This window comes from Semicossyphus pulcher, unplaced genomic scaffold (assembly GCF_022749685.1).
Source record: "Semicossyphus pulcher isolate SPU_LCO1_2020_fin unplaced genomic scaffold, fSemPul1.0.p SCAF_6, whole genome shotgun sequence".
In the NCBI taxonomy this organism is placed as follows: Eukaryota; Metazoa; Chordata; class Actinopteri; order Labriformes; family Labridae; genus Semicossyphus; species Semicossyphus pulcher.
In genome coordinates, this window is record NW_027211737.1 from 12,876,520 (window position 1) to 12,895,830 (window position 19,311).

Genomic DNA, 19,311 nt, shown 5'->3' on the forward strand with positions numbered 1-19,311 from the left:
CAAGCCAAGTGCTTTAACAACATACTCATTAGCAAAATACACATGGATAATTTATTCATACAGGATAGAAGGTTATGCAGCTAGCAAAAAAAATAATAAAAAGAAGCAATCAATTCCTATTTATTGCAGATACTATTTGGTATCTATAAATACATGTATTTACATGTCCCAACACATGTCAGGCTCCTGATATGTTGAATTGTTACAGGTATATTAATATTTTTCTTTTACCCTATTTTTTCCGTTTCAAAAATGCCTTGATGTGTTTTAATAATGCATATCTACATATGATGTGTTTTTAATGACAAATTTATTAATACATTTATAATTTTAGATTTTAGCCTCATCGTTTGTTTTGTGCTCAAAGTATTAATTCATTATTTATAATAATATGAGACATACAATGAAACACCTCGGTGAGCCTTTTTTGATTTGACAGCTCAAATGGGATTCAAATTTGACTGATTATTACGCAAATATAGGCTATTTGTCACCATTGTAAACAAAATGGGGCAAAATTGTAAACATCATAAACTTCAAAAATTTAATTTATTGCAGGGCCATTGCATTGAATTGAAGGCCACAAGTGTAAAAAAGCAAGTGTTCATTTCACATGTTCCCGATGAGAAGGTCAGCAGAAAGAAACAAATTGGTAGCCAGTTTATAGCTTTTGGGTTCTCATTTTCTTACCCCAATATAGCCCCCCTCTTCCCAGTCATATATGCCACTCCTATGGTAGAAAGAAAAGTACAAGAAAACGTGATAAAGTGCTAATGGTGAAAAGGAAATGCAATGTCATTTATAGACTGCCCCTCATGCTAGAAAATTATAGGTCTAGTACGCAAAAGATATGCTTTAAATCTTTAACAAGTAAAACATACAACTTTTAAAAAAATTTTGAACAGGATTTGGTTTTACCTTTAATGCATCACAACCTTCTGCTCAACCGTGCCCTACCACTTGCAGCTGCTGGTGCTCTTTTTATTTATTCCACCCCTGCCCTTCAGACACAGTCTACCACTAAACTCGGCACTGTGTACATTGGGTGCTTCTCAGTGAAAAACTTTATTGGGGAAATACAAGCCTTTTTAACCTTTCCATGACGGGAATAATAATGCTTGCAGACGTGCAGCTTGCACCCAGATACAAATGTTAAAAATTGCAGGTTTAAGAGTATTACTGTTAACTTAAAATGGATTTTATTGACAAGACTCTAGACACAATAAGTGGGTGTAGAAACACAGAAACCTTTAATTTTCTCGTTAACATTTTTTTTTTTCTTTGGGAAAAGTTTAAGAAAAATAGTCACTTATAGTGGCTACACAATTACTTGCTGTTCATATAAAAATATAAGGAATTGCCAAATTTAAGTTGGTATACAACAAACTAGGCATGAGAAAAAAATGTAAAGCTTTGCACAGGGAACATCACAGTGAACATTATATTATATAGAATGAGTCAAAAATATCAGGTCTGTTTTACACATTTTATATGAAACAAGCAATGGTCTCTCAAACTTGACGTATAATAGTTACATGCATCTCTTAATTTGTGCAACATAAGATGATGTTATTGTAGCTTCTGTCCTTAATGATAATGCCAAACCTTTGATAAACTGTATTTTTCTGCTGGGAAACATCTGCATTCCTAAAACCGAGATGTCTTAGGACATCACTCACTTTTAGTTTTTGCCCTGGAAAATGTAAACAAAGGCAGCTTACAGTTAATCACCAACAGGTTCAGGCATTAAAAATAACTATATAGAAATAATCAATCTTGTCACTGATGCTTTTGTAAGTCATATCACAGTAATCAGAATTAATTTCAGTATGTTTCATAACCAGCGAAAAGCACAGGAGCTTTAAAGAGGGCATGCAATAAGTATTTTGTCTTTTATAATTTGCATTTAATATGTGCTCAATATTTCAATTAAGACACGTTTGCCGGATTGTATTGAACACAAAGCTAATTGGTAATAAAGTTAATTGAAAAAAATATATATATATATATATATATGTATGTATGTATAAAGAAAACTGGGTCCTAAAATGGACCCACCCGATGATTCTGGCCATTTCAAACGTATTTTGATCACATTTTGATTCAGCTCAATTTAAAAATAAACTGGTCATGACTTACTTAATGCACATCTATAATGCACATTCATTGAAGTAAAAAAAATGCGGACCAAAGTATTTTCTAAATTTAAACGACGTGTCGATGATTTTGATCAGGCATTCCGCTTGGGCTGCTATAGCGTAGTGCCGACTCGGGTTGTGTATTCCACTCTGACAAGATGCTATAGGATTAGCAAAATAGTCCAGAGATGCGTGTATCTCCTTGGTCACCGATGAAAACATTTTTAATGAACCCATTCCATTACTGGGGTGGTTTAATGTCATTATGAGCTATGTTTCTCCATTAAACTGCCGCACTAAAGGATGTTGACGTCTGTGGCTTTGAGTAAAAGGGGAAACAAACTTACCACCTGAGCTAACTCGCTAGCGCGTTAGCAAGCTCAGCTCGACGACATAATAGGCTGCTCTGCCTTTGGGAACACAGTGTGCTCGTTGTGTCAGATCAACCCGCTGCTCACCGAGGACAGTATCGGTGATTTTCAGATAGTATCTGTGTTATATCATATCTTTTGCGCTTAACTTCTTTGTGAAATATTCAACCCTGACCGTGGGATGGAGTCGCATTAGCTTACTTGCTAGCAAGCTAGCTAACCGCAACTTCGCCGGTCCCCTGTGTCTCCGCAGCGCGAACAGACCACTGCTGTCACTGCGCGGGCTAAAAATACACTTCTTGTCCCTCAGAAAGTAGTGGACTAGTCCACGTTGGACTTGTCTTGGGCTTTTCTGGTCACTTTGCTCGGAGTTTGCACTCTACATGGTCACTACAGTGAATTTAAGACGACTTGAAGAGCCAGTCGGACCCCGAGGTTGGGAGCCAAGGTGGCCTGATCTAACGTCACATCGTCCCGGCTCGTGGGCTCCAGGTCTCCGAGTGAACGTAACTCGGCTTTGGCTGGTCGGTTGCCGAATATCATTTTGCTCTAATGGCCTTTTTCTGTCATCAGAAGTAATATAACAGCCTTGGTCCAGCCCAGGGTTGCTAGACCGAAACTTTATAAAGGTCAGAGACAAACACCTTCTTTCCACTGTCACCTGTTTTGCGAGGCAGACTTCACCTGTCCACAGCATAACACCATGTCGGAGGATAATAACGCAGACAAGTTCATCAAGGTAAGTTTAACAAAATCAAATGTAAATCTTCATGCAAGTTAACATTGCAGTAGTTTACCCTGCTGAAATATTTATCATTTTTGATAGTCAATAAGGGAAGCTGAAACAATTTACTTTGATTGTGGAAATGTTATTATCTTTATTGTTGATATTGGAGTTGTGGAATGACAACTGGATATCTGTTTGCTGGAAATACATACATGATTATAAAATTGCTGCTGTCAACATGAATTTAATATTCTTACACAAATACTAGTAATTAAAAAAAAATCTTACAGAAAGTTTGCCCCAAGATCCACATGACCGCAGAGCTTGGGTCTGTGTAGCCTTGTCATTTAACTGCAACACTCCCATACACTCTGGTACTGGCATTTGTTCCTGGCCTGCTCTCATTAATGTGTCACTGCTCGAGCATTTATGTCCGCAGTAAAATGTGATCCTAAGTGGCCCCGGCCCCCCACAGCCACAGTTGGGTCAGAATGTGCGTAATGCTGGATTTACTAGGGAGATGTCACTGAGAACTGGGACACACGTCCATTGGGGTCGTTATAATGACAAACGATTGGTGGTTTAGCCATCTTACGTTGGGATTAACCCAAGCTCTCTGGTGTCAAGACCCTGGCCCACTCTTAACTATTAAATTATTATTATAACACTTGCTGTATGGCACACTTACTCCAGAGCAGGTTCAGTTAAGAGGATCTGATCGAAGTGTTAAAGCAGCTGGAGCTGGTGCAGTTTTTGAGTTGCAGTTGATTGCTCCTCAGTTATCAACAGTAATATTTTTCCCTGTATTAAATACATTTCTCCTGAGCCATTGATGGTGCACATTGTTGTCTTACAAACCCTGCTTCTTCAATGTGAATTATATTAAAGCTGAATTGGTAAAATAAAATTAAAATAGCCAAATTGATAACCAGCTTTTTTTAGATACATAATCCATTATCTAGAACCTTCAAAGATATGTTGATATACTTGCCTGTTAAACCCCAAACCTTCGCCTTTGTTTCGTAATTGCCATAAATCCTGATTATCATCATCCTTTTTGTGCTTGAACAGGGCAGATTGAATTGTCCAGAACAGTACCTGCTTGTAGTGGCACACGTTAAAATTCATTGTCCTGGCCAAGACTAATATATTCTCAGGAAAGAAAGACATGGGCTCATGTATAATTTGCTGATCTTAATCTGTAAATTTAACAGTTTTCTACCTAAATACAGCACAAAGATGAAAATATTGACAAACCAAAACTATATATTTAGATCGGCACAGGTCTGATTCTAAGAAATCTGTTTATTGTGTTGTTTTTATGGCTTTTATGTTGTACAGCACTTTGGTCAATGTTTGTTGTTTTTAAATGTGCTTTATAAATACATTTGGATTGGATTGGAAATCCATTACAATAGTTTTCAACTGTAAATAATAATCATATACGATAATCCTTTTATAGGCAGGGTTGGCTAAGATTGACCATGTTTTTATATCACAGCTGCCCGAGCTGTCGTCTTTCTCGTCTAATCTGTGTTAAGGGTTAGCGCTGTTGTGGAACCAGACAGGTGATAATGGATAAGATAGCTGTTACACAAACAAGTGCTAATACAATGGGGATAATGCAGGCACTCTCACTCAGTACAATGTCAGCTGAATCTGCCAAACTGTTTTGTAAGAGGATTTGGTTTTAAAATTATGTGAAACTATCTATGTGAGATAAATGGCAGGTTCAGTTGATATTTTGGGTTCTGACAGTTATGAGGAATGGTCTTTTTTTAGGCAATGGGTTGTTGATTTTCCTGCATGATAGAAGGTATGCTGATAAATGTGGAAAAATGGGTTTCCATAAACCTTATCCTTGCTTTTTAAAACATTTCAGTTTTGTGAAAAGATTTGTCCTGTTTTTTACTTTCAAACATCTGACATATTGTCTCGTGTGCTTTTACTTCCCGACAGGAGACATCCATCCTAGACGAGTACAACATAAACTGGACACAGAAGTTAGGAGCCGGCATCAGTGGACCTGTCAGGTGAGCGTGAGAGAATGCGTGCTAAGAAGTACTTTTCTCCCTGGTCCTTTTCCAGTCTCTAAATATTATCTTTTCTACTGCTTTAACTGTGTTTATGCTGTCAAACTGTTGGCAGTGTTGCATAGACACACCTCTGTCCTGGTTTTACTTTAATAATGTTTTATTTAAATACAACCAGGACAAGCAGTCTGTTTGTGATTGGTAAATCCCCTGTTAAATTGTCTTGTCGGTGTCCATGGAAAAGGGCCATCATTTTGGTGCTGCATTTTTCACTGGCATAGTTTTTGTATACAGAAGTCACACTGGGAGAGATCTGTTGGGTTAGATACAGCTGTGAAAGAAAAGCCAGCGTCACTTGAGACTGAAGTTTTTGTTTGGATATTAAAACGGTGTATCGTGACTCAAACTCTTCCAAAATCCCATGATAGGATTTAAGAGATAGATAAATATTGATTTATGGTTCAGCCCTTGCAGTACATGACTAATAATTGCTGCCAAAACACCTTCCTACATGTTGTTGATATATGCTGCTTATTACTTCTCCTGTGATGTTATTGCAGCATTCTGGGATGAATCCATCTTAAAACCACCCCCCCCCCCACTTCTAGCCTGTTTTTGGAAGTGTAAATTAATTCTTGTAAAAGGTGAATTTGTCCTTTTCCTCAGCTTTGGCAGGTTTTGTCCAGAAGCTATAGATAAAACTTTGTGCAAAGAAGAAGCTGCACTCCGATTGAATAGTGGTTGCACATGGATGCACGAGGGATCAATGATAAAACTCAGCAGCTTTCTTTATCTGTTCATTCCCCTCTGCATTCTTCTCTCTAATCCTCTCCACTTCACAAACACATACGCAGTAACTTATTGGAGGGAAGCACGCATTTCTCAAATTCTCCAAACAAGCAGAAATCCCTTTCGATCCTTGTTACGTTTCACATTTTAGAAAATGCGTTGAGGCATTTTGGGGAAGGTGAAAGACAGGCTGAAGCTTGGTAACAGGACTTTTGAACATGCATTAGATGTCACTCTGCATTGGCCTGCAACCTGAATTAAATTGTGAATACTGGTTTGTAATGTTTCTGGTAATACTCACACTGGCCATGAATACTGCATTGATTTACTCATTTTTTAGGAGTATGTTTTTCAGTATTCCCCTTTATTGTATCCCAGCTATCATCTCTTTATATACATAGTAAACCTACTGTGACACCATACAGAGAGGCAGCGGCTGCAGTTTCTCCTGTGTAACTCCGGCTGAGCTGCTGGTTCGAGCTAGATATGGTCTATAACATATCAGCGTGTGTCACTAAAGCTTGAATATGTCACAGGTCTCGTTCAGCAGAGGACAACCTGTTATTTCCTAAAGTGTGTAGTAACAAGAATGCTGAGGGTCTGAGTCACCAGCCCTCCATGTAAACACTCTTAATACTTCATGATGAACTGGTGATTCATGCTGTTTCTGAGAACCTCGAACTAACCCCGTGTGTCATTTTTTCTAAATCTGTGCCCCGCTCTGATTCATGGAGACGTTTGCCTAATTCTTAACCTTTTTTGATTTCTCTATTCACCTCCTTCTCCGAACACATTCATGTCTTTTTCTGTCCCAGCCCCCCTCTGTTGCAATCTGTGATTCATTAGGCGGGTGTTGCTTTCCAGTGAAGTGAACTTTGGCCGAAGCAGAATGTTTCTCTCAGTAATGCTTTAATAGTGTAATCTGAGTTTAAGGGCCAGAGGTTGCTGTTTAAAGAGAATAGTTTAGTCCCTGCTGCTTAGAGGAGGGAGAAAAGAGTTCATGAACCTATCAGAAAAATTAATTATCTGTTTTCTGCTGCAATCCTAAACGGAAATATTTATGTAAAATGTACAATAGGTAAAATATTCTTCTCGTTTGCATCTTTTTTTGAGTGTAAAACCAAAGAATGCATCCACGATTATAACTTCCCATAACAAGCTGTAATGTTGCCAAAATACTGTTCTTATCTCTTGTCTAGTCAGCTGCTTTAACTTTGCAGCACATATTAACAAGACTTTAAGGAGGGTGCCAAACAAACTTTGTTTAACTACAACTTAAACATGGTGTCTCTGTATGAATATTTCACTAAATGTAGCCTAATTATTGTAAGAGCCACAGTGTAAATACAAGTGAATTCATAGTTAGTATTTTATAGGACAAGTAATGTTGTATTATAATCCATAAGAAGATAAATGCATGTATAATTTGATCTTGAATGTTGACTAATGCTCCTTTAAGAATATTGAGTGACATCATGTGCGGTTGAGTTGTTATGAGAGCTGCGTAGGCACGAGAGCATACAGTTTATCTATCATGTGACAAAGTGTAATTTTAACATTTTAAGTCAACCTTTTAAACTGCATTACATCTCCTGTCATTCGCGTCAGTCTGGACTTACTGTGCCTACAGCTCATTAGTGGCCTTATTTGATATTTGGATAGAATGCCATTGCAACCATCTTCTAGCTTTAATGAGTTTGAGCAAGCTCTTGCTGAACATACCAAATGCTGAAGGACAGTGTCAAATCACATGATTTTACTGACCATTAGCGCCATTGGTTTCTGTTGAATATGATTGAAAATTATGCTTTTGGGCTATAACATGGACTGTATAAAAAAATGGATGACATGACAGCTCCCTAAAAGTGAAGCCAAAACATTTCGAGCGCCCCCTACTGACTGGCTGCAGTATAGGTCATAAAGCCCGCCTCCTACATGTTAACAGATGGGACATGAGTCAAACTATAAAATCAAAATACACACCAAATAAATGTTTCTCAAACATGGTGTCTGTCATTATAGTTAGTTCTTATCATGCTGATTTACATCCAAGTGTTCATCTTTCTGACAAGGATGATTGACAGCTCTGTTGACAAATACGGCTCCTGCAGCTGATCTGTTCCGGATTAGCAGAGTAGAGGAGGAACAGGGAGAGGAGACGTAACTAAAACAGTGATTGTTTTAGTTACGTCTCCTCTCCCCGTACAGTCATTGATGTAAGTTAAGTGTGTTTCGGTTAGTGGAAGTGGCTACAGCGGCGTCCCCCGCCGATCTCTAATGCGCGGACTCTGGCTCCAAATGATGTCACCATCACAAGATGGCAGCGCCTATCACAGAGGCTATTTTGGCATCAATTCCATACAGTGAGAGCAGATGGAGACGCGTCGTTAAATCTATATATACAGTCATTGGGCTATAAAAATAACTAGATGTTGCTTCATATTGATCATGTTTCTTAATCATATAAACAAGAATGGAAGTAAAAAGCCTAACTGTGTTGTTTATATTCAGACAGTGATTAAAGACAAAGATTTAGAGCAACAAACAGAGCACCTGGAAATAAGACGATCCCTGCCACACTATACAAACTACCTTTATAGATTCTTTCCCATACATGATGAATCCTGTGCCAGAGTTTCATGTTGACTTAAATGATTATTGACTCTGGTTTCTTCCTGTTTAGAGTTTGTGTGAAGAAGTCATCTCAGGAACGCCTCGCCCTGAAGATCCTCATTGATCGCCCCAAAGCCAGAAATGAGGTTAGAGGGGAAACACTGTCTCCATTGTGATTAATGCCTGTTGTTTGTCGTCTTCCCCTGTTATCAATATGCTTTGTCCTGTCTGTCTGCCTGTTATCAGTCTTTAATAACTGTTTTTCTGTCCTCGTCAATCTGTCTCCTGGTCTCCTTCTGTCTGTTTGTACGGGCTGTTTTGTCCGTAACATTTTCTTCCTGTGGTGAACAGAGTGTCTAGCAGCCTCTCCATGTCATTAGCAGCCTTCTGTTTTGATCAAGCAGCTTATTCAGCAGTGGAGCAGTGAGACATGCAGTCAAAACAAGCAACACAGACTTTCTATTCAGAAGCCATCACTGCTGAACTGGGAAGGCTTTCACTGCCGAGCCAATACAGACAAATTATTACCACTAAACAAAATGTTCATTAGGCTATTGTCATTTTAAATTAGGGTTTGGAGCCTTGGATACATCCTGTTTTTTGTGTTCCGTTGTTGTTGTTATACTAATAATGATAACAACAATAAAACATAATTGTTATTTTATTGTTGTTGTTGTTTTGTGTGTTTAATTTACAATTTAACTTAGCATTTATTTCTCATTCAAAAGCAGACTCTCAACAGAGTGATTGTATGGAGGACAGGTTGCTTTTTTCAGGTTCTGTGTTTTTAAAATGAAATGAAACATATTTAACTGAATTACTGTATAAATAGCATTTTATTACCTTCCATGCAGGTGCGTCTCCATATGATGTGTGCTAACCACCCAAACATCGTGCAAATCCTTGAGGTTTACGCCAATAGTGTCCAGTTCCCACATGAGTCCAGCCCTAGGTAAAAAGCTGTGTGAAATTCTTTCTGCATTTCTCTTTATGCCTCTGTACCGGTGACAACCGCTGGAGGCAAAATGTTACCTGGTTGCCTGTCTGTACCTATTGTGATGTCTTGAGAGGTTGGGAGCTTTTCTCTTGGGGCTTTTGAGGTGTGGGTGCCGGGAATGAAGACAGTGAAGCGCTGTTTTCCAACATAAAGACAATGTATTCTGTCTTATCGTACAGGTGAACTTAATTCTTGCAGACAAAATCAAAACAGGGATGTAACTCAAAATTCTAGCCAGCTATCTTAGTGTTAAGCTGACAAAAGCCCCGTTTCTTCTGTCCACAGTCATTCTCTGTCTTCTCCCTACACTGTTTCCCTTTCACTTGTTCCTCCCTCACTAGGGCTGTGTTCGAAATGCTGTACTATATACTGCATACTGCGTACGGCAGTAGTATGTAGTATGGAGGAGTTTTTCAAATTCATTTTGCAGTATGTTACACCAGGCAGAAGTAAACAATAACCGCCTCTTCTTCAGCTATAGCGCCCCCTTCTGCTGGAATGCTGCTGCTGTCCGTCACTGCTGCTGTGATGATCCACCGCTTTGCATTGTGGGATACAATAGGCGAGATAGACCAGTCCGATGCATACTGGAGATTTCTTCCAAATCAGTACGACATCCGAGTATCTTTGACCTACTGCACACTTTGCTTTTGTTTGCATACTGCACAATGCAGACTACATTTTGGCCAAATCAGTACGTGCTGCTAGTATAGTATGGCATTTTGAACACAGCATGAGGTAATCAGCTAATATGGTTCAGCTGGGCAGCAACCATTGTCCTGACTGCCCTGCTGACTCTGGGCTCTGTAGTCTTTTCATGGATTCCATGATGGGTTGTAGTCCTTGTTGCAGCCACCAGGAGGGACTGTATCTCCAATCTATGTCACTGCCTCTCATGACATCACACGATGTACAATTCCAATCTTGCTGTTGGTCCACTTGGACTGATTGAACTGCGACAAAACATGTTTTTTGGACGAATTCTCACCAAATTTCACACAATAGGTGAATAGGATACAATAATAAAGTGATGACATTTTTTACCTGAAAGGTCAAAGGTCTTATACTAGTGTCCTGGGAAATCACTTTCCTTGACATTGTTCCAACAGTTTTAAATGGAAAGGAACATTCATCCCGGCAGTTAGCTTTGCGCTAGCATGCTAATCGCCTGTTAGTTTGTCCTGCCCGGTTTGAGGCACCTGCCTGTCCAACAGAAAGAACGCCAACTCTGCATCGCTCTTTCGCCATGTTCTCCGGTCTGAATGGGGCCCAGTTGCTAATTTGAACCACTCCCACACTCACCTATACACTGTGATTGGCTCAGGGAACCACAACAGCGCCCCTCCTGAAAACGTCCCGTGCAAACCAAAACAACAGAATAGATGCAGAAGGAAGGGTCTGCACACACACTCACCAACACACATATATAGAGGCCTATAAGTGATGATTTATATATTTGTTGTAAAAGTCTATATTTTATTTTTCTAGGACAATCCTACTTATTATACCTTTAAGAATAACCTGATTAGATTTTAGTGGTCAAATGTCAGTGACCCTCCAGACAGAAGAAGACCTGGAAGCAATTCAATTACATATGTTTTTCTAAAATAATATTTTATGTGTCTAAGAGAAAAGTTGAAGTCCATTCAGTAAGTGGACAATCTCCCCCTGCTGTACCCCTTGCTTACCTGTTTGTTCTTTGTCAAGATGGTTTTATTGGCAATCATGCTATTCAGGAAAACAGAGAGAGGGGCAGAAGTTATCTGGTATTATAGCCCTACTATAAATGTTTGTGGTGTGGCCTGTTTTTTTCAAATTGTCTATAAAATCCAAAAATATGCCTCTTCTCCCATCCCCACATCAAACTGCAACATGACTGGCTGGTGTAGGCATACAACCGTGAGGTGGTTATATTAGTTTTAAATGTTCGTTTATCTGCCTATTTGACCATCCAAACCTCCTGTCTTGTTTCTGTCACAGAGCGAGGCTCCTGATCGTCATGGAGATGATGGAGGGCGGCGAGCTGTTCCACAGAATCAGTCAGCACAGGCACTTTACTGAAAAGATGGCCAGCCAGGTCACTAAACAGGTAGGTAAAGACACACACGTTTCAGGGTACCAGGAGTCAACACAGTTTGTTTGACGTCTGTGTCTCGATGTTTAATTTCTCTTAGTCCGTCTTTGTCCTACAGCGTCTGATAAAGCGCTCCTTCTAGTGAAGCATTTCTCCTGTGTGTGTGTAACAGCTTATCTTTCAGCCTCCCCATGTCATTAGCAGCACTGTGCTTGGACAAAGCTGAGACACATAGTCAAAATATGCAAAAAGCACAAGCTTAAATCAAGTGTGTCTAAAGGCTGCTTTGACACACACACACAGATTGATCAGTGTGGTATCTCTTCCCCCCTGCAGATCAGTCAAGCCTTGGAACATTGTCACTCCCTTAATATTGCACATCGTGACCTGAAGCCAGAGAACCTGCTCTTTAAGGATAACTCTCTGGTAAGTTACATTAAAATATAGACAATGTTATTGAGATTGTGTCACTAGATCTTCTGCTAATGCCACTGATTCTTTGGGAGTGACACAAGGGGGGAAATGACCTGTTGTATTTGGTAGAATTTGGCCAAGATGATTACGAGGCTTTAGAAATATTCCACCTGCATTTGCTGTGATAGACTTTAAATCCACCTGTACTCTGGCAGCACCTTCAATGATATCCCTAGAACTTAAATGTATTCCTTTGGACATTCTGATAGGTGAATCTCAAGCAAGCTAATTTATGTTACAGTTCATGCGGATAACTCTGTGATTCTGTCTGTCGCGCAGGATGCACCTGTGAAGTTGTGTGACTTTGGCTTTGCCAAAATTGATCAAGGAGACTTGATGACCCCTCAGTTCACTCCTTACTACGTAGCACCTCAGGTAAAGTAGGGATGTAGAATACATGCAAAGATACTTTAAAATGACACACAAGATTTTCTTCTCAATGTGAATTAAATGTAGCAATATTGAAGTCTGATGCTAACATGATGTTTCCTCTTCTGCTGTTCAGGTACTTGAGGCTCAAAGAAGACACCAGAAAGAGAAGTCTGGAATTATACCTACCTCACCCACTCCTTATACCTATAACAAGGTGAGAGGTTAGGTTTCTTATAAGTATCATCACTGAATATCTGCTGTATGCGATATGGAAATTGGTTTTAATAAGGTTTTCTATCATATTTCAGAGCTGTGACTTGTGGTCTCTCGGTGTGATCATCTACGTGATGCTGTGCGGCTATCCTCCGTTCTACTCCAAACATCACAGTCGCACCATCCCGAAGGACATGAGGAAGAAGATTATGACAGGCAGCTTCGACTTCCCTGAAGATGAGTGGAGCCAGATCTCTGAGATGGCCAAGGACATCGTACGCAAGTGAGTCTTTTTGCTTCATTAAAGCTCTGCTCTGGTCTGGCTGCAGGTATTCTTCATATTAGCTTGTTACCGGTTAAATGTTGACATGTGAAGAGAAAATTTGAAAGTATTTTTTTGTCTCTTTAGCAGGGGTAGAAAAATTTGAAGTTGACTTTTAGGACTGATTTTTGTTTTTGTTTGTGGCTTTCTGTTCTGTTGAAGCTCACATGAGATTTGGATTTGGCTCTTGATCCATTTTGTACACCATCTGTTGTTGTCAGTCCTGTTTTTTCGACTTTTTTATTATATTGTTTTCAGTGTCCAACACATACAAACAGTGCATGCTGCTTCTATTTTATTCTTGTCTGTTATTGTCATGAGATTATCCTCACTATTCTCCTTAAACATCTTTACTGTTTTGTTCATATTTCCCCATCATTACAAACACCATTTTTCTGCACACACCCTACTTCATTCTTTTATGTGTCCAATAATTTGCAGGCTGCTGAAGGTGAAGCCAGAGGAGAGGCTAACTATTGAGGGAGTCTTGGCTCACCCTTGGCTTAACTGCACTGAGGCTCTTGACAACGTGCTTCCCTCTGCCCAGATGATGATGGACAAGGTGAGTGGGAACTTGGATGGAAATAATCTTGCCCTTTATCTTGACCTTGACTTGATCCATCAATACGGCCTTAAAGGAGACCTGTCGTTACACAGACTTTGTGTTTTTGAGTTAGCGGTGAGCTGCTTTTTAAATCCCCGGATGACATGCATAACGCATAACGTGTTATCAAAATGTCACACCCCTTTATGGTCCTGATGATTCTAGCTTTGAGTAGGCTGTAGAAAAGGGGCTTAGGGAGGGCAGGGAGACTACAGTTTTCAGCTAACTTGTTACAAAATATGTTATGTGGACATTCTCTTCATCTATTCATTCACTTTTTGTCCTCTCATCTCAAGGCGGTAGTCGCAGGTATCCAGCAGGCTCATGCGGAGCAGTTGGCCAACATGAGAATACAGGATCTGAACGTCAGCCTGAAGCCCCTCAACTCTGTCAACAACCCAATCCTCAGGAAGCGGAAACTACTAGGGTATACTTGCTTTTGCTTAATTTTTTTTGTGTCAACTTTTATCCTCTTATGTTTTTAAAATTTTAGAAACACAAATATTTTTTCCCGTATTTAAAGTGCAGCTAAAGAGCCTTAAAGTTATTATTGCACTAGGCACCAGAGCTTAGTGGAGTGGGGTGATGATGATGCTTTTCTGATGTGTTCCTCTATTACTCTAAATACTAACTTAAATATCATTATCTGTTGTGCTATAATTCTTATTTATTCTCTGGTTCTTATGTTCAGGGCTTTATTGGTATGTATTAAAGGGGTCTGTGTGAGGATGTGGATTTAAACAATCCAAGTTTTGTCTGAACTGTTTTTGTGTCTGTGTTGCAGCCCCAAGCCCAGTGACGGTTTCTTCATTCACGACCCAGAGAATGGAGGGGAGGACTCCAACGTTGCGCTGGAAAAATTACGAGATGTCATTGCACAGTGTATACTACCACAAGCTGGTCAGTAAACTCACACTGATGTGTCAGAAATATTTACTTACTACACAAAAAGTGAGATTCAACCAGCATTTCACAAAATAAATATCTATAAAAACACAGATCTAAGCTTACACATACTTTATACACTGTCTACATTTCAAAGCTGTACACAACAGACAAGAAACCTACAGATCTCTTATGTTAGCTTGTTGAATAAGTGGTGTGTGTCTTCAGTAGATTTGTTTTCATGTAATTTTACTGTTTTTTTCTCTAAAATAACAAAACAAATACACTGTGGATGTGTGAACAGGGATAGCATGTTAAACTGAATATTCTTCTGTTTTTCTCCCCAATTCTTTAGTGGCTTTTAATTAACTTTGGCTATTTTAAGGCACTTTTAAGATTTAATATTAATAAACCTTTTTTATACACTTTCCTCAAAAAGGTTAAAAACGCTTTACAAACAAAAACAAGTGGGACTAATGAATAAACATGGCTGCAAAGCTTTTAAAAGCTTTAAATATCATTACATCTGAGGCAGAATTTTCAGGTTGTCTTGCCACAATGGCTCTCAGATAAAGTGAGAAGATTCTGGTGTGACTGTTGGTGGCTGACCGCCAGGGTCAACCCAACACACGGGTCTGTATGTGACTGAGTGACAGCGGTGCGCACCTGCTTTCAAACACATTGTCATCCGCCTCATAAGGACAGTCCTTGTAACACATTGCCCACAAAAGCGCACATTGACCTGATGCGGTCAGCCACATACTAGGGTTTGATCTCGTCGTGTTGTTCTTTACAGGAGAGAACGAGGATGAAAAGCTGAATGAGGTGATGTATGAAGCCTGGAGGTTCAACAGAGACTGTAAACTGCTGAGGGACGGCCTGCAGGGGCTCAGCTGGGACGGTCAGTAACATTTCATTGTGCCTAAATCTTAATTATGTCGTTATTTGTCTCATGGATTAAACAATTACAAGCAAAGCAGCTATTTTACCTTTTGAAAGTTTCTTTATTTTCAAATTTTGTGTGTTGTTTCTGGTAGTTTAGGTCCTTAACCAGCAGCTCTTTCTTTGCAGGACGAGCCTTCTCTGATAAAGTCGACCGCTTGAAGTTGGCTGAAATAGTGAAACAGGCCATCGAAGAGAAGACGAATCTGGAAGAACCTCACTAGCAAACGCTGTCTTTCTATCTTCTTTTTATATTGTTTATTATGACCCTTTTTAACCCACATCTGTAAAGAGGCTTTTTTATGTAAAGCAGTGCGCTAATTTTTGTTTCTTTTTCATGAATTCAATTGCAAAGACCTATTGTACAGCTGTAGATATATTTCAAAGAGGACTTGTTGGTACTAGAATTTTTTTTAATGGACACTTGCAAAGAACATTGAAGAAAAACAAACTATATTTTCATTTTTGAAAAAAAAAAAGGAGAAAAATAAAGGAGAAAAATCAGTTAAAGAAATTATTTTCTGGGAGGGAGTTTTTATTAGCTGCTTGTCCAGGAAGTCATGTTTTATATCCCAGTATATACATTTTATTCTATTTTATTTTCTTTTAACCATCCTAAGAATTTTATTTATTTAAACAAAGAGTTCCATTATTTTATACCTTACTTGCAGCCCGGCAGTGGGCTCTGAAGTCAGGAGAAGCTTTCTGCGATGTGACTTTGTTCTTCCACACACTCTGAATCTCAGACTGAGTTTAAGTTATATAAACCTTTGTTTTTGTGTAACTTTCCCCTGACCTTTTTGTTGTGTAAAGGTCGAGGCAGAGCGGAGAAAAAAAGTGTCATGAAATAGACGAATGCAACCTCAAATTAATGCTGTCACAACTCCTTTTTTAAAGCTGGTAAGAGACTGCACGAAAAGACTAAAGCAGCAGATTGATCAGGCGTTAACACTTTGGCTCTGTATCTTTCTCACTCATTTTGTGTTGTGACAAAAAAATCTTAACCCAAGGTCTGCTTGGTAGTTTTTCTGGAGCTTTTATCCATTTCATGGTTTCTTTTGAAGTTTTTTCAGATTGTTGAGACTTTATTGTCAAACCGTTGGATTTTCAAAAAACTGTGAGTTCAACTCATTCCTGTGAATTAATGATGCTGTTTGTCAGCTTATGAAGTTTATGATCAGCTCAAAAATAAAGTGAATTATTTCAAGTGTGAGGAGAAAAAATGAGTCTCTATACAGAAAGGCCTTAAAGTAACACTTTTGAATATCTTCTTTTTTTTTTCTTTGTTGGAGAGAGGTAACTCTGATGTTTCACTAATGAGGTATGCTTACTTATTTTGATCTCATTTAAACCTACATTTCTCTTTTCGCCCATGTTTAAGCAGTTTCATCGGCTGTAGTCATCAACATTTTCTGAGTTTGTTCAGCTTGCGATGCTAGCAGAGACAGGAAAACAGATTCTGCTTTACATACAAACAAGTAAAAGAGCAAGTCCGTTGCTATGGCTCCACTTTCTTTGTCTTGCTAACCACATGACTAACTGTGCCGCTTTTAATTATAACTGTGAATGTGGCCACCTACATCCGGTTTGTAATACTGCAAACGCAAGGGCTTTCATTATTCACACTCAATCTCTGTTGTGTTACCTCATTCACCAATATATTTGTGTTTTAACAGACATTTATTTTAAGTAATATCTTCAAGATTATTACTTTAAGTCCAATCTTTATTCAAAGTTGTTGATCTGTGACTCATTTTGAACTTCTTGACATGAAGTAGCACCTACTGGATTTCAGACCAGGGTCGGTTAATACTCAAGATCTTTTATAGCTAAAGGGCTTGTTTACTTAAGCCAACAGAAAGACAAAAAAAAACACTGACTGCAACATGATCAGTAAAAGGATTTCAGCTTCAATAACAAGTTCTGTGAGGATTTCAGTCTATGTATGTACATGGTAGTGAGATAGTATCTATCCATCCGTCAGTATTACTGTAAACTCATTTCAAAGGTCTGAATACCAGAAAATGCTCCTTCCCGTTTCATTATTCATATCCTGTATTTGTTAATATCATTAAATAACCATTTATCATTGATTAGCCAAAGTGAAATTACAACTGCACTGTTTTGCTTTAGTTATATCTGATATTATTTCTTCTAAAAGGGGTTGAAAGAAGGGATTTATGAATCGATCGTAGATGTTTGAGAGGGCAAGGTCTTTTGTTTGGTCCCTGATCATTCCTCAATGTTTTTTTTATGTTAAAAAGTCCTCTGAAGGCTGTAATGAAATTCCTGAAACATATCTTAATGTTCAGATTTCTATAACCATTCTGTTATGACCTTAATGAAAGAGTTTGTCTGATTTATATTGGTGTAATATGTCTTTACTCTCCAGTGAAAAAACTTGAATCTCCAATTGTGGTGATTTTGAAAGGGTTGGATAACCTAAAGGATTAAGTGCTCCTTTATGGGGTTTGAGAAAATTCTCCTACTTCTTGACAAAAATAAACAATTAAAAAACTCACAGGATTATCTATTTGCATTTTAATAAACATGAAAACAGGGCTGTTTGTATTTCTTATTTAGGTTCGGTTTCCTAAATCCTAAACTTAAGCAATTGTTGCTAACATGATTCACTTTAAAGCTTAATAATCCACATTTGTGTTTGTAAAGGCCTTATTTCTACATGGCTACATGGAGTTTTATGCTAAAATGTGCCTTGTTGATGGGGCCCCATCTTCATCCGTTTACCGTTCTAATTAGTCGAGGAAAAACTGAAGACTCATTTTACATTTGGTAATAATTTGTGGACATTAATTTAGCATGAAATTGGGGGGCGATTGTCCTTGTTGGTTTGTTTATAACCATTATCCCCTATATGACTGCTGACACATTAAAGAAACAGTTCCGCAAACTTTGTAACATCTTTATTTTTCCTGTTTTTTTTTTGTTTTTTTGCCTGGAGTTGCATTTAAATGAGACAGTTGATACCACTCGTGTTTGTCAATTTACATTTAAGGCTACAGCCAGCAAATCCTTAGCTTAGCTTAAAGTCCAGAAACGGCTAACGGCTGGCCTAGCTACATCGAACGGCCTAAATATGAAGTGTAACCCCGATAATTCGTCTTATTTATAGCTGTTGTGTGCCGGCCGGAATATTACTTAACCGGGACTTCCTGTAGTCTCCCAAAAAATGTCCGGAAAACCAGGCCACAAACCTCTTTACAGCGGGTAATTACTGTATTCTTTCAGTTCTTTGAACTGATTTAACGTACGACATGCAACGTATATATTAGCTAACTTGTAATTTAAGTGCTGGTACCAAGTGCCTTATACCTAACAACAGAATGGGGGCGGTATCAATAAAACCAAAAACAACTAAACTCTTTCGTATGGCAAACTTTTGCTTTAAAGTGCAGCAGTCAGATTCTTTATATGTTGGATCATACATTTTAGGCACAACAACCGAAACTTTGTGTTGCAGAACGAGCAGAGCTTTTCACTAAATGTGGAACCAAACAGTGCTGTTTTGCTGCTTTGACCATGTCTATGTGCAAGAGTGACGGGAAGTATTTCATTTATGTGTGTGGTTTAGTAATCTTAACCTTCTTTGTGTATCTGGAGGCCAATCATTGAATCAGAGATGCTTCCTTAACCCACAAATAACTTAAAACCCTTTTCTACCTGAGTGAGCATTACTGTTAAAGGGTAGTGTATTTATTTGTATTTTATACTGTAAGTTCAATGCATATTTCTTGAT

General features: G+C 38.6%; 1 protein-coding gene across 1 annotated transcript; it reads left to right on the plus strand.

The window, feature by feature from the left end:
* The first annotated feature begins 2,366 nt into the window (after positions 1 to 2,366).
* Positions 2,367 to 16,834, plus strand: mapkapk5 (MAPK activated protein kinase 5). The gene is made up of 14 exons (XM_069683495.1): positions 2,367 to 3,248; positions 5,196 to 5,269; positions 8,742 to 8,817; positions 9,526 to 9,623; positions 11,649 to 11,757; positions 12,079 to 12,168; positions 12,496 to 12,591; positions 12,722 to 12,802; positions 12,897 to 13,084; positions 13,565 to 13,685; positions 14,024 to 14,154; positions 14,512 to 14,627; positions 15,409 to 15,513; positions 15,684 to 16,834. The coding sequence occupies exons 1-14, from the start codon at positions 3,213 to 3,215 to the stop codon at positions 15,776 to 15,778; spliced, it is 1,416 nt and encodes a 471-aa protein (XP_069539596.1). The 5' UTR covers positions 2,367 to 3,212; the 3' UTR covers positions 15,779 to 16,834.
* Positions 16,835 to 19,311: the final 2,477 nt, after the last annotated feature.

Excerpts from the sequence above, each read along its gene's own strand:
- mapkapk5 (XM_069683495.1), top strand. The coding sequence starts at position 3,213 with ATGTCGGAGGATAATAACGCAGACAAGTTCATCAAG. Across the intron at positions 12,592-12,721 it reads CTTACTACGTAGCACCTCAG|GTACTTGAGGCTCAAAGAAG; the intron begins GTAAAGTAGGGA and ends TCTGCTGTTCAG. Across the intron at positions 13,686-14,023 it reads CCCAGATGATGATGGACAAG|GCGGTAGTCGCAGGTATCCA; the intron begins GTGAGTGGGAAC and ends TCTCATCTCAAG.